The sequence below is a fragment of the Saimiri boliviensis genome, chromosome 1 (assembly GCF_048565385.1).
Source record: "Saimiri boliviensis isolate mSaiBol1 chromosome 1, mSaiBol1.pri, whole genome shotgun sequence".
NCBI classification, from domain to species: domain Eukaryota; kingdom Metazoa; phylum Chordata; class Mammalia; order Primates; family Cebidae; genus Saimiri; species Saimiri boliviensis.
Window position 1 is genome coordinate 53,350,424 of NC_133449.1, and position 15,287 is coordinate 53,365,710.

A 15,287-nucleotide genomic window follows, 5' to 3' on the forward strand; every position below is an offset into this window, starting at 1 on the left:
CAAGATCAGAGCATTTCTGAGCTGTTAAGACAGTAAACTTTGGCTTGAGTTCTATATAAAATAAATTTATCTACTGTTTGAACTATAAATGCTGTAACAACTTCAAGCATCAAATTAGCAGTGTCAATGGGAATAAAAGTAAACCTGTATTTTATGCATAGCTGTAGCAGAGTTAAGTAGAGACTCTGGAATCCAGAGGGACTCTAGCTGAGTTCAAACACCTGCTCCTTCCCCTTACTAGGCTGTATGCCATTGAGCATGCTACTTTATTTCTCTGGGTTTCAATTAATTTGTTTTGAGTACATTTAGGGGCCTATTAGTTGATGCAATGTGCAATTACTTGTGACAAAATTCTCCCAATTCATTATCTATAGGTTCCATACAAAGCCTTCACTTTACCTATTATTATCAATGGTAAAGAGGTGGGGGAGAGACTCTTTTAGGTGTACTTTATCATTTCTTGAAGGTGGATGCATGCTGACTCAGATGTCAAGTGAAAACTCCAAAAAGCTTTCAAGGTAAGACTTTCTTTGTGTATTATTCTGGGTCCATGGCCTTTAGCCACTGGAAAGATCAGGATAGGAAGAACTTCTAGGGACCCCAGAGCTTTGACCTAGGAAGCAAGAGATGTGATCTGATGAAAACCAGGTAAGATCAGCGATATGATACAATGAGATGTGACAATGAATTATTATGATACTACCAAAGGTTTTTAAATTTTCTTGTAAAGTTCCTTGTAGAAGAAAAACTAAGCAGATAGCAAAGATACTATAACAAGAGATGCACTGCAGACTGCTGTCCTTTTAATCTTTCACAGTGCACTGAATAAAGGGCTCCTCAATTTGGTCAAGACAACATGCTGTGGTTTTAGCTACAAGTTAAGAAACCCAGTGTGGACAGTACGGGGTATTATTTTGTAAAAATGCAGCCTTCCATGATGTATAAAATTTGCTGTTAAAAGATGATTTTAATAATTATGTAAACGGTATCAGTACACTGAGCAGGAAGTAGATGACAGTGACCTAGCTTTATTAATGTTAGAAATAATGTACTTTACAACATCATTTTAGTCATGAGGCTGCTGCTTCACTTACCACTTCTGTTGATGTTTCTGCGTGTTCAGAAGTAACATGCTCTTGAAGAGATGTCTCTGTATAGCCCATTTTTCCACAATAGGGACAAGTAAAAGACTGTGGCTGCTCTACAGAGAAAGCTTCCCCACCATAGTATAAATCTGAAAAATAAAGTAGAATTGCATTGAGGAATATTAGTTTTTAAACATATAAAAATGTAATCATATAGTACAATAATGTAAAAAGGAAAAGTGTGGGCCAGGAACAGTGGCTCACACCTGTAATCCCAGCACTTTAGGAGGCGAAGGTGGGTAGATCACTTGACGTCAGGAGTTCAAGACCAGCCAGGCCAATGTGGTGAAACCTCATGTCTACTAACAATACAAAAATTAGCTGGGCATGGTGGCAGGTGCCTGTGATCCCAGCTGCTCCAGAAGCTGAGCCAGGAGAATCACGCGAACCCAGAAGGCAGAGGTTGCAGTGAGTTAAGATCGTGCCACTGCACTACAAAAGAAAGTGTGCCTAAAATATTCAACAACCTCACTTGGTCAAGGAGCGCTAAGGTACCTGTTTACATTTGTAATATCCTTATTCCCAGGAGGACTTCATGGTGTTCCTCCAAAATTCCTTCCCCAGATATGTAGCTTTAAGAGAGAACTAAGCAAACAACTCCATCCTCCTTCATTTATTTGAAATATGGCTCATTTCACACCTGGCTCTAGTTTTATTGTAATTTATTTTTTTCCTTATCTGTATATACTGTGGCAACACCAATACCAACAGAAAAAATCAGCAGGGTCTATCATGTAACAAGGACAAAAGTGCTCAGAGGGAAAGAACAGACAACCATGATCAATATGAGAACTCCCAGATGTATCTACATGCTGCTCTTAGAGAAGGAAGGACCCTAAATATTTCATTATTTTGTAAATGCTAACTTAAGGTAGTTCCAACAAAATTAAAAAAAATTTTTTTTTTGAGAGAAGGTCTTATTCTGTTGCCCGGGCTGGAGCACAATGGTACAATCACAACTCACTGCAGACTCAGCATCTGGGCTTATACGCTCTTCCTGCCTCAGCCTCATACATAAGTGAACTATAGGTGTGTGCCATCGTGCCTGGCTAATTAAAAAAAATTTTCGTAGAGATGGGGTCCCAGTATGTTGACTAGGCTGGTTTTGAACTCCTAGGCTCAAATGATCCTTTCACGTTGGCCTCCCAAAGTGCTGGGATTACAGGCATAAGCTACCATGCCTGGCCTGTCACTAAATATTTCACACAACTGGGTTACTGGAAAACTAACCAGTTAGAGTCTATGGGAATAATCTGTTCACTTCATAAATGTATCTCAAGGAATAAGTTATTTTTTCCATTAGGTATCTGCTGTGGTTTGAATATGGTTTGTCCCCACCAAAGCTCATGCTGTGGTTTAGTCCCCAGTGAGGTGGTATTGGAAGGTGGTGTCTTTAGGTGGTCCTTATCTCAAAAGGGAGGTCTTGCTCTCTCTCAGGACTGCATTAGTTCCCTCAAGAGTGAGCTGTTTTAAAGTGAGGCTGCTTGTCACTTAAAACCGTTTGGTCTCTTTGCATGTGCCCACTTCCCCTTCTGCTTCTCTGCCATGTTATGACACAGAATGAGGCCCTCACCAGAAGTTGACCAGACACAAATGCCCAATCTTGGCCCTTCTAGCCTCCAGAATTGTGAGCTAAACAGACCTGTTTCCTTTAGAAATTATCTAATTTCAAGGGTTTTCTTACAGTAAGAGAAAAAAGAGTTAAGACAGAAACATAAAATGAAAGTATATTCAGTATGTTATGCCATTACAAAGGATTATTTGATTATTTAGCATAAAACAAACAACAAATTTGAGAGAGCTTTTGTGAGAAAAGAAAATGGAAGAAAGTGTTTATTACATGATAGATTTGTTCATATTAATTTTTAAGGAGATTTAAATTATCATAAAAGTTTTTATGCATTATGTATATATTGATCATTTATTAGGTGCACAAGATTTGTCAGGTAAATTTGGAGTAGCTGGCGATAAACGTATTAAAAAGAACAAAACTTCCTCATCTGATAAAGGGCATCTACCAAAAACTCAGCAAATATTATATACTGGTGAAAGACTGGATGCTTTCCCCTAAGATCAGAATAAGACAAGGGTATCCACTCTTGCTACTTCTACTTAGTATTTTACTGGAGGATCTATCTATAGTAAATGAAGAGCATATAAAGGAAGAAGTAAAATGATCTTTATTTGCAGATGACATGACCTTGTGTACAGAAAGTCCTAAGGAATCCACTTAAAAACTCTCGGGGCCAGGCGCGGTGGCTCACGCCTATAATCCTAGCACTTTGGGAGGGCGAGACGAGTAAATCAATTGAGGTCAGGAGTTCAAGACCAGCCTGGCCAACTGGTGAAAGCCCACCTCTGCTAAAAATATAAAAAGTAGCTGAGCGTCATCGTGCATGCCTGTAATCCCACCTATTCAGGAGGCTGAGGCAGGAGAATCGCTTGAACCTGGAAGGTAGAGGTTGCAGCGAGCTGGGATTGTACCACTGCACTCCAGCCTGGGCTGGAGACTCCATCTCAAAAACAAACCAAAAAACAAACAAAAAGACCCATAAAAACCTCTTGGAATGAATAAACAAGTTCAGTAACATTGTAGGATATAAAATCCATATGCAAAAATTCAATTGTTTGTCTATACAGTTGCAATAAACCATCCAAAAATAAAAATAAAAAAACAGCTGAGCATGGTGGCTCATGCCTGTAATCCCAATGCTTTTGGAGGCCGAGGCAGGGACCACTTGAGCCCAGGATTTTGAGACAAATGTTTGCAATGTAACAAGATTTCACCTCTACAAAAAATTTAAAATTCAGCCAGCTGTGGTGGCATGTGTATGTGGTCCCAGGTACTTGGAAGGCTGAGATGGGAAGATCACTTGAGCCTGAGAGATTGAGGCTGCAATGAGTCATGATAGCACCACTGCACTCCAGCCTAGGCAACAGAGAACCCATTTCGAAATAAATAAATAAGTAAATAAAATTCCATTTAAAACAGTAAAAAGAATACAGATGCTCTTTGACTTACAATGGGATTATGTCCTAATAAGCTTGATAAACTCATTTTAAGTTGAAAATGCATTCAGTACACCTAACCTACCAAACATCATAGCTTAGCCTAGTCTACATTAAATGTGCTCAGAACATTTACGTAACCCTACGGTTGGGCAAAATCATCTAATAAAGCCTATTTTATGTAATTTATTGAACACTGCACTGAAAATGAAAAACAGCATGGTTGTATGTACTTAAAGTTTCATTTCTATTGAACATGTATTGCTTTTGCACCACTATAAGATCAAAAAATCATACACGGAATCATCAAAAACTGGGGACCATGTATGCTTAGGAATAAATTCAACGGAAGTGCAAAACTCACTGTGATAACTACAAAAGTTTGTCAAAAGAAATTAAGGAAGACAGGGCCGGGCGTGGTGGCTCACGCCTGTAATCCCAGCACTTTGGGAGGCTGAAGCGGGTGGATCACGAGGTCAAGAGATCAAGACCATCCTGGCCAACATGGTGAAACCCCGTCTCTACTAAAAATACAAAAAAATTAGCTGGGCATGGTGGCGCGTTCCTGTAATCCCAGTTACTCAGGAGGCTGAGTCAGGAGAATTGCCTGAACCCAGGAGGCGGAGGTTGCAGTGAGCCGAGATCGCGCCATTGCGCTCCAGCCTGGGTAACAAGAGCGAAACTCTGTCTCAAAAAAAAAAAAAAGAAAAGAAAAGAAAAGAAAAGAAATTAAGGAAGACCTACATACATGGAAATATTTCCCATGTTCATGGATTTGCAGATTTAATATTATTAAGATAGATGGTAATACTCTCCAAATTAATCTACAGATTTGACAGAATCCCATTCAAATCCTAGTTGGCTTCTTTGCAGAAACTGATAAGCTGATTCTACAATACAGAAATGAAAGGGACACAGAATACCCAAAACAATCTTGAAAAAGAACAAAGTTGGAAGACTCTCACTCTTCTGGATTTCAAAGCTTACTATGAAGCTACAGAAACCAAGACAGTGTAGTACTGGCATAAAGACAAACATACAGGTTGGGCATGATGGCTCACGCCAGTAATCTCAGCACTTTGGGAGACTGAGATGGGCAGATTACTTTGAGCTCAGAAGTTTGACACCAGCCTGGGCAACGTGGCAAAACTCCATCTCTATAAAAAATAAAAAAATCAGCCAGGCGTGGTGGCTTGCACCTGTGGTCCCAACTACTTGGAAGGTTCAGGCTGGAGGACTGTCTGAGCCTGGGAAGTAGAAGATGGCATAAGCCAAGATTGCACCACTGCACCCCAGCCTGGGTGACAGAGTGAGAGCCTGTTTAAAAAAAAAAAAACAAAAAAAAAACCCCACCATACAGCAGAATAGATCGAGAGTCTAGAAATAAACCCTCATTTTAGTCAACTTATTTTCAACAAGAGTGCCAAGACAATGCATTGGGTAAAGAATAGTCTTTTCAGGTCGGGTGTGGTGGCTCACACCTGTAATCCCAACACTTTGGGAGGCCGAGGTGGGCAGATCATGAGGTCAAGAGATCGAGACCATCCAGGCCAATATGGTGAAACCCCATCTTTACTGAAAATACCAAAAATTTAGCTGGGTGCGGTGGCGCGAACCTGTAGTCCCAGCTACTTAGGAGGTTGAGACAGGAGGATCAGTTGAACTTGGGAGATGAAGGTTGCAGTGAGCCAAGATTGCACAACTGCACTCCAGCCTGGTGACCAAGCGAGACTCTATCTCAAAAAACAAAACGAAACAAACAAACAAAAAGGAATAGTCTTTTCAACAAAAAATATTGGGACAACTAAATATTCACATGCAAAAGAATAAAACTGGCCCTTTACCTCATTTCATATGTAAAAATTAATTCTAAATGGATCAAGGATCTAAATGTAAAAGCTAAAACTATAAAACTCTTAGAAGAACATACTGGTTTAAACCTTCGTCACTTTGAACTAGGCAGTGGTTTTCTAGATATGGCACCAAAGGCACAATAAATGAAAAAAATACATAAACGGGACATTATCAAAATTAGAACTTTTGTGCTTCAAAGCACACCACTAAGAAAGTGAAACACAACCCACAGAATGGGAGAAAATTTTTGCAAATTATCTATCAGATAAGAAACTTACATATGGAATAAAGAACTATTACAATTCAATAACAAAAACATATCCAATTTAAAAAATGGGCAAAGGATCCTGATATTTCCTCAAGGTAGATACACAAATGGCCCATAAGCACAAGAAAAGACGTTCCACATAATTTTATTTCAGAGAAATATAAATCAAAACCACCTGAGACACTATTTTACACCTGCTAGAATGGCTGAAATAAAAAGGACAAATAAGTGTTGGCTAGGTAAGAAATTACAGCATGAGGCCAGGCATGATGAGTCATGTCTGTAATCTCAACACTCTGGGAGGCACTGGCAGGTGGATCACCTGTCAGGAGTTCAAGATCAGCCTGGCCAACATGGTGAAACCCCATCTCTACTACTACAAACATTTGCTGAGCTTGGTGGTGGGCACCTGTAATCCCAGCTACTCAGGAGGCTGAGGCAGGAGAACAGCTTGAACCCAGGAGGTGGAGGCTGCAGTGAGCCAAGATTGTGCCACTTCACTCTAGCCTGTATGACGAGTAAAACTCCATCTCAAAAAAAATTATAGTATGAAACATTTACATATTTTCTTACAGACAATGTCTTCTAATGAACTGTACAAACAATCTGCTTTTTTTTCCCTTTGAGACAGCATCTCTCTTTGTTGCCCAGGCTGGAGTGTAGTGGCCTAATCAGGGTTTACTGCAGCTTCGAACTCCTGGACTCACGTGATCCTCCCATCTCAGCCTCCTAAGTAGCTAGGACTACAGAGGTATGTGTGCTACCACATCCAGCTAAGTTATTGTATTTTTATTATTATTTTTATTGTGTTTTTTTTTTCGTGGGGGGAAAGGGGCAGAGACAGGGTTTTCACGATGTTGCCTAGGCTGGTCTCAAACTCCTGGGGTCAAGTGATCTGCCCATCTAAGCCTCCCAAAGTACTGGGATTACAGGTGTGAGCCACCACACGCAGCCAACAATCTGCTTTCTGGTCACTATAAGAGGTATTACTGCCAGGCATGGTGGCTCAGTCTTGTAATTCCAGCACTTTGGGAGGCCAAAGTAGACAGATAACTTGAGGTCAGGAGTTCAAGACCAGCCTGGCCAACATGGTGAAACTTCATCTCTACTAAAAATACAAAAAAAATTAGCTGGCCATGGTGGCATACACCTGTAGTCCCAGGTACCCAAGAAGCTGAGGCATGACAATTGCCTGAACCCAGCAGGCAGATGTTGCAGTCAGCTGAGATCGTGTCACTACACTCCAGCCTGGGTGGACGGTGTGAGGCTCTATCTCCAAAACAAACAAAAAAACAAAAAACCACAGCTGGGCATGGTGGCTCACACCTGTAATCCCAGCACTTTGGGAGGCTGAGGCAGGCAGTTCACAAGGTCACAAGTTCAAGACCAGTGTGACCAATATGGTGAAACCCCACCTCAACTAAAAATACCAAAATTAGCTGGGTGTGGTGGCATGTGCCTATAGTCCCAGCTACTCAGGTGACTAAGGAAGGAAAATCGCCTGAACCTGGGAGGTGGAGGTTGCAAAATTGCTTGAACCTGGGAGGTGGAGGTCACAGTGAGCTGAGATTGCATCACTGCACTCCAGCCTGGACGACAGAGAAAGACTCTGTCTCAAAAAAAAAAAAAAAAAAAAAAGAGCTATTACTCGTGTTTTAATAGCAAGAACAGAAGACAGACCATATTTTCTTCTTTATTGAAGTACTCTTCTACTTCATACCTTGTCAGTTGTATGTATTTCTGAATGGCTTTTTTAAACAAGTAAACTATGATTTAAGATGAAGAGACAGAATTACTTAGAATATAAAAGTAAGACTTACTTCATTTTTAGTGAATTTGGGGCCTCATGGTTTGCTGCTGGGGAGTTTTAGAACACTTTGCCTTTACTTCTTCACCCATACATAAAATTCTAAATAAGGTAGTTCACTAAATTTTTCATTACTTACCAAAATCTACCCTTGTTAATATGCACTGCATTGGGTGGTCAGTTGTATGCCTTGTTGTTGTTGCACCACTTTCATAACAAGATGCACAAAGATCGTAATCGTAGCAAATTAAACACTTATATCTGCGACCTCGAAAATTTCCTTTTAAACATGCATCACAGCTGACACCTATAAAAAAAGAAATATCGTTAGTTAGCAGTTGTAAAAAGCCACTCTTGATTTCATTTTTATAAATGTTTCAGGTGCTCATTTAACCTCATATATCCTTTCCAAAATGACTAGAAATGACATAGTAAAATGATATGGGAATTTTCAGCCATGTGGTGAATTCATTACTCTGATATATACTCCAAATAAAAATAATTTAAAATGACTGATACAGGCCGGGTACAGTAGCTCATGCCTGTAATTCTAGCACTTTGGGAGGCCAAGGCAGGTGGATCACTTGAGGTCAGGAGTTTGAGACCAGCCTGGCCAACATGGTGGAACCCTGCCTCTACTAAAAATGCATAAGTTAGCCAGGTGTGGTGGCAGGCACCTGTAATCCCAACTACTTAGGAGGCTGAGAATTGCTTGAACTCAGGAGGCGAAGGTTGCAGTGAGCCGAGATCACATCACTACACTTCAGCGTGGGCGACAGAAACGCTGACTCACAATAAAAAATAAATAAATAGGGCCAGGCGCAGTGGCTTATGCCTGTAATCTCAGCACTTTGAGAGGCCGAGGCAGGCAGATCACCTGAGGTCAGGAGTTCAAGACCAGCCTGTCCAAAGTGGTGAAACCCTGTCTTTAAAAAATAATAATAGGGGCCGGGCGCGGTGGCTCAAGCCTGTAATCCCAGCACTTTGGGAGGCCGAGGCGGGTGGATCACAAGGTCGAGAGATCGAGACCATCCTGGTCAACATGGTGAAACCCTGTCTCTACTAAAAATACAAAAAAATTAGCTGGGCATGGTGGCGCGTGCCTGTAATCCCAGCTACTCAGGAGGCTGAGGCAGGAGAATTGCCTGAACCCAGGAGGCGGAGGTTGCGGTGAGCCGAGATCGCGCCATTGAACTCCAGCCTGGGTAACGAGCGAAACTCCGTCTCAAAAAAAATAAATAAATAAAAATAATAAAATAAAATAAAATAAATTAATTAAATTAAAGTAAAATGACTGATACAATGTAACGCCCGTCCCCCCCCCAAAAAAATGCCTTGATAAGTCAGCAAGAAGGTAAGAACCAAGGGAAAGAGGAACTGGTAATTGGAAGCACTGAAGAAGGCTTTTCACCATGAGGATATTTGCCAAAGCAGGTAAAAATCTGAGCTTAAGTTCCACAACATTGCGGGACAAAGGTCTACTGAAGGTGGGGTAATTAACAGAAGATTCCGCATGAAACCAAAATTCTAATATACTCTCAATGACTGGGTGGGATAGAAATCCTCCTTAGGGGATTACAAAAATTACCCTAGTGAAGGCCCCCTGCTCTGGGGGCACAAAATAACAAAAAGCCATAACCACAAACCAGTCCTCATGGGTTTATAGCCCAAATTCTACCAATGGCTCCAAAGAACTTGGGTCAAGAATTTTAAGTAGTCTTAAATTAGAATTGCCACCAAACATCTGGCATAAATAAACATCCAAGGAATAAGTTCATAATTTATATCATAAAATGCATACAAAAAAACAAAGCACCATCAGAAAGAACTAGCAGGAGTAGCAGAATCAGACAGTCATTGAGTTCATATCAGAATTTGGTATTAAACAATTCTCGATCTGTTAAAAGAAATAGCTGAGTATGGTCGTTAACAACTGCAATCCCAAGCATTCTGGGAAGGTAAGACAGGGGATTGAGGCCCGGAGTTCAAGAGCAGCCTAGGCAACAGAGAGAGACCCTGTCCACAAAAAAATTTAAAAATTAGCTGGGCCACTTGTGGCCTGTGCCTGTAGCCCTAACTGCTTGGGAGGTTGAGGTGGGAGGAATGCTTGAGGCCAGGAGCTCAAGGCTGCAGTAAGCCACGATCACACTACTACACGCCAGCTTGGGTAACAAGACTCTGTTTGAAAAAAGAAAAAAATAATAATGAAGAAAGGAAAGAAAGAAGCTTGAACAGGGCTGGGTACCATAGTTCACACCTATAATCCCAACACTTTGGGAGACTGTGACAAGCGGGCTGCTCGAGGCCAGGAGTTTTGAGAGCAGCTGAGGCAACACAGAGAGATTTCATCATCTCTATTTGTAAAAAAAAAAAAAAAAAAAAAAAAAAAAGCTAAAATTTGCTGGGTGCAGTGGCTCATGCCTGTAATCCCAGCACTTTGGGAGGTCGAGGCAGGCGGATAGCCTGAGGTCAGGAGTTCAAGACCACCCTGGCAACATGGTGAAATTCCATCTTACTAAAAATACAAAAATTAGCTGGGCGTGGTGGCAGGTGCTTGTAATCCCAGCTACTTGGGAGCCTGAGGCAGAAGAATCACCTGAACTCAGGAGGTGGAGGTTGCAGTGAGCTGGGATTGTGCCACTGCACTCCAGCTTGGATAACAAAGAGAGAGACTATGTCTCAAAAAAAAAAAAAGTTAAAATTTAAAATTCAGTGGATGAGTTTCATAGTAGAAAATTTTACTCACATGTGATATGCTTGCTTATGTTGAAAACTCAAAATACAGCTAAGTTATTAGAATTAAGTAGTAAGCAAGGCTGTTAGAGACCATTTAAAGTATTGTCTTTCTTCATTGCAAAACAGACAGAAAAACGTATTATTAAAAATATGTCATTTATTACAAAAAAATTAGCTGGACATGGTGGTGTGTGACTGTAATCTCAGCTACTCAGGAGGCGGAAGCAAGAGAATCACTTGAACCCGGGAGGCAGAAGTTGCAGTGAGCTGAGATGGCACCACTGCACTCCAGCCTGGGTGACAGAGTGGGACTCTGTTTCAGGAAAAAAAAGTCATTTATGATTTCATCTAGATGTGTCAAAATCAAAGAGAAAGTAGAACAGTGGTTACCAGAAACTGGAGGAAAGGGAGAATGGGGAGTTAGGGTTTAGTAGATACAGAATTTTCAAGTTTGGGATAATGGAAGAATTCTGGAGATGGACAATGGTGATGGTTGCAAGAATGTGAATATACTTAATGCTACTGAATTATACACCTAAAAGGGGTTAAAACAAATTTTATGCTATGTACGTTTTATTACAATAAAAAAATACGCCACTTGCAACAGCATTTTTAAAAAGTGCTTCTAAATAAATCTAACCAAAGATAGGCTGCCCTTTATGAAGCAAATTAGTAAAAATGTATTCAAAGACACTAAATAATTGACGTTCATAACAAAACGTCAATTGATTGGTGGATTCAATACAATTATAACCAAAATTTAAACAATTTTTTTGTGGGACATGATAAGCTGTCGCAAATTTTGATGCAAGTTACAAAAAGGGCCAAGGGCAGTCAAGATGCTCCCAAGAAAAACAAGATAGAGGGACTTGTTTTACATATCAAGAGATACACTAAATAATAATAAATAACACAATAACAAATAATAAAGCTATAATAACAAGATGGAATGGCACCAAGGTGGAGACAAACTGGCCTATGGAATAGAATGGAAAGCCCATAGCAATCACTAAAGAACACTGAGAAAAGAAGGGAATGGACAATAAATGGTGCTGAATAGGTGATTATCTCTATGTGGGGAAAACAGAATTAGATCTCTTCCCCATATCCCATATACACAGAAAATCAATTCCAGATGGTTTAAAGACAGATTCGAAAGAATAAAAAATGTCTCTAGAAGACAATACAGACTATTTTTATGAGCTCAAAGTAGAAAATAATTTCTTAAATTTTTCTCTCAAACACACGCACATGCACACACACACACACACACTCTCTCTCTCTCTCTCTCCAAATCATAGAGATAAATTCAACTTTATTAAGACTTTTTCTTCATCTTCTAACAGGCTACAATGATTGAAAATACAAGGTTCAGAAACTGGCGATATGTACAACATACATGACAGACAAAAGTTTGTTATTCAGAATGCATTATAAACTCTTACATATCAGTAAGTAAATAATGAACACTCAATAGAAAAACGGAGAACCCGCAGGGCGCGGTGGCTCAAGCCTGTAATCCCAGCACTTTGGGAGGCCGAAGCGGGTGGATCACAAGGTCAAGAGATCGAGACCATCCTGGTCAACATGGTGAAACCCCGTCTCTACTAATGGTGCAAAAAATTAGCTGAGCATGGTGGCGCGTGCCTGTAATCCCAGCTACTCGGGAGGCTGAGGCAGGAGAATTGCCTGAACCCGGGAGGCGGAGGTTGCGGTGAGCCGAGATGGCGCCATTGCACTCCAGCCCGGGTTAACAAGAGCGAAACTCCGTCTCAAAAAAAAAAAAAAGAATATCTGTCTCAGATAAGTGAAAGGAAGTCTCAAAGAATACATACAGTATAAAGTTGAAAGCCAGTATCTAGTTTAGGAAATCAAACATGTAGTACAACTATAAAAGGAAAACGAGGGAATGATAAAATTTTGGTCAGTGGCTCTCCCTCTGGGGGGTAAGGGGATGAGGAGATGAGTGTGTGGAGCTTTTAGGGATCTTGAAAGATAACCTTTTTACATCTGGCCAAGAGGATCTTGGATGCATTCTTCACATTTGCATTTATTTTACGAAAATTCTCATATATCCAACTAATATTTTATTTTTAATCCCTTCCTTCCTTCTTTCCAAACAAACAAAAAACAAAAATAGAAAGCAAAGCTGGAATTGTTTACAATAACCTCTGGGCTGTCAATTCAAGGTGGAAAACTGGAAAATCAGCATAGGTTTGGCAGATTGTAGATTTCTTTTTGAGACAAGGTCTCAAAGTCACCCTGGCTGGAGTCTAGTTGCACAGTCTTGGGTCACTAAGGCCTCGATCTCCCAGGTTTAAGTAATCCTTCTACCTCAGCCTCCTGAGTAGCTGGGACTACCGGTGTGCACCACCATGCCCGCATAATGTTTGTATTTTTTTGTAGAGATGGGGTTTCACCATGTCGCCCAGGCTGGTCTCAAACTCCTGGACTCAAGCAATCTGCCTGTGTCTGCCTCCCAAAGTACTAGGATTATAGGCATGAGCCACTAAGCCTGGCCTAGGTTACAGATTCTTAATGTTTGTTGAATGAATATGTTTTATTTTAAACAAACAAACAAACATGGGATTCCCTGTTATTATTTAGCCATTAACAATGAGCACTTAGACAAATAACTTAATGTTCTCTGCTCAATTTTTCTTCATCTATGAAGTTTGCTATGAGAATCAAATGAGAAAAAAAAGATATGAAAGTCCTAAATTTTAATGTGGCAACACTGTTTCATTCAGATGTAGTAAGATTATTTTATCACTTTCTTAGAATAGAATTTAATCACGATAATATACACAACCTTTTAAATTAGTTTTCAAAATATCCTCCAAGATCATGAGATGTCCAAAGCTGTACCAAGACTCCCTGATCAACTTACAATGAGAGCAAAACGATAGCATCATGGCAGCAATTTTTCAGCAAATTCAACAATACTGATTATCTAATATCTAATATGTTTTAGGTGCTGGGAATACAGCAATGAACAAAACAAAGCCCTGCCCCCAAGAAACTAACAGTTAGTGGGTGAAGATAAGTATAAAAACAAAAGTTGGCTAAGTGTGGTGGAGCATGCCTGTGTAGTCCCAGCTACTCAGGAAGCTGAGGTGGGAGAACTGCTTCAGTCCAGAGGTCAAGGCTGCTGTGAGCTGTGATCAGGCAACTGCACTGTAGCCTGGAGACAGAGCAAACCCTGACTCAAAAAAAAAAAAGAAAAAATGTTGTAGAGGATGGTGACGGTAAGTGCATGGAGAAAAATAAAGCAGTGAAGGTAGTGTGGGCAAAGAAAGTATTAATAGCTTCCACGCCAGGTGCAGTGGCTCAGGCCTGTAATCAATCCCAACACTTTGGGAGACCAAGGGGGACAGATAGTTTGAATGCAGGCATTTGAGACCAGCCTGGAAAACATGGAGAAACCTTATCTCCACAATTAAAAAAAAAAAAAAAAAAAAAAAATTAGCCAAGGTGTGGTGCTGAGTGCCTGCAGTCCCTACTACCCAGGCTGAGGGGGAAAGGACTGCTTGAGTGTAGGAGGCTGAGGCTGCAGTGAGCTGAGACTGAGCTACTGTGCTTCAGCCTGGGTGCCAGAGTGAGACCCTATCTCAAATAAAAACAAAACAAAACATAGTTTTCATGCATGACAATGCTTTAAGCATAACACTAAAAATAATTAATTGGGGAAGATACCTATTTAGGTTCACAAATAAAAGTTTAATATGATGGTATAATAGTATTAACAAACAACTGTAGTGTGAATTTAGGTGCCAGGAAGGTAAATCCAGCTCTCAACTTTTTGGTGTGTGGCTTGCCTTTTCTTTCTGAGGTAGGGATGCCTACTGGCAAGCATAGATGAACAAAGCTTAAGGCATCTGTGCATGGTGATACTGCCAAACAGTATTATCTTTCAGTAAAAAGATGCTGATACTTAGCCCTTGGCTCGGTCTACACTTGTGATTTAATTCAAAGCTACCTCAATGGTTCAATAAGGGATGGATGGTGGTAGTCTCTGGCTTCACTTAAACCCAGCTAGAGTTCTGTAACTACAACACTGAAAGTCCTTTTATGATTCAAGGTCAGTATTTCAAATACACACACACACACACACACACACACACACACACTCTCTCTCTCTCTCTCACTCACACACTTTCTCTCTCTCTCTCTCTCTCCTTCTCTCTCAAGTCAAACGGGTAAGTTTACAGCAGGGTTTCTTATAAGATTCACTTTATTAATAATCATCTATGTGGCAGGCATGCTACAGAGGTTTTTTTAGTGATTAGTGTACTATGAGTGAGTTGGGGAGCAGGGTGTGGTGGCTCACGCCTGTAATCCCAGCACTGTGGGAGGCCGAGGCAGGTGAATTACGAGGTCAGGAAATCAAGACCATCCTGGCTAACATGGTGAAACTCTGTCTCTACTAAAAATACAAAAAATTAGCTGGGTGTGGTGGCATGCTCCT

General features: G+C 40.6%; 1 protein-coding gene across 3 annotated transcripts in view; it reads right to left on the reverse strand.

Annotated features, from left to right (window-relative positions):
* The window catches only part of KCMF1 (potassium channel modulatory factor 1), an 89,992-nt gene that overhangs the window by 20,868 nt on the left and 53,837 nt on the right, over window positions 1–15,287 (reverse strand). For all 3 annotated transcript variants that reach the window (XM_039461780.2, XM_074397595.1, XM_074397601.1), the window contains exons 2-3: window positions 8,223–8,390; window positions 1,095–1,234 (exon numbers count right to left, since the gene is read on the reverse strand). In XM_039461780.2, the coding sequence (XP_039317714.1) occupies window positions 1,095–1,234; window positions 8,223–8,390 (308 nt within the window). The remainder of the gene's footprint in view (window positions 1–1,094; window positions 1,235–8,222; window positions 8,391–15,287) is intronic.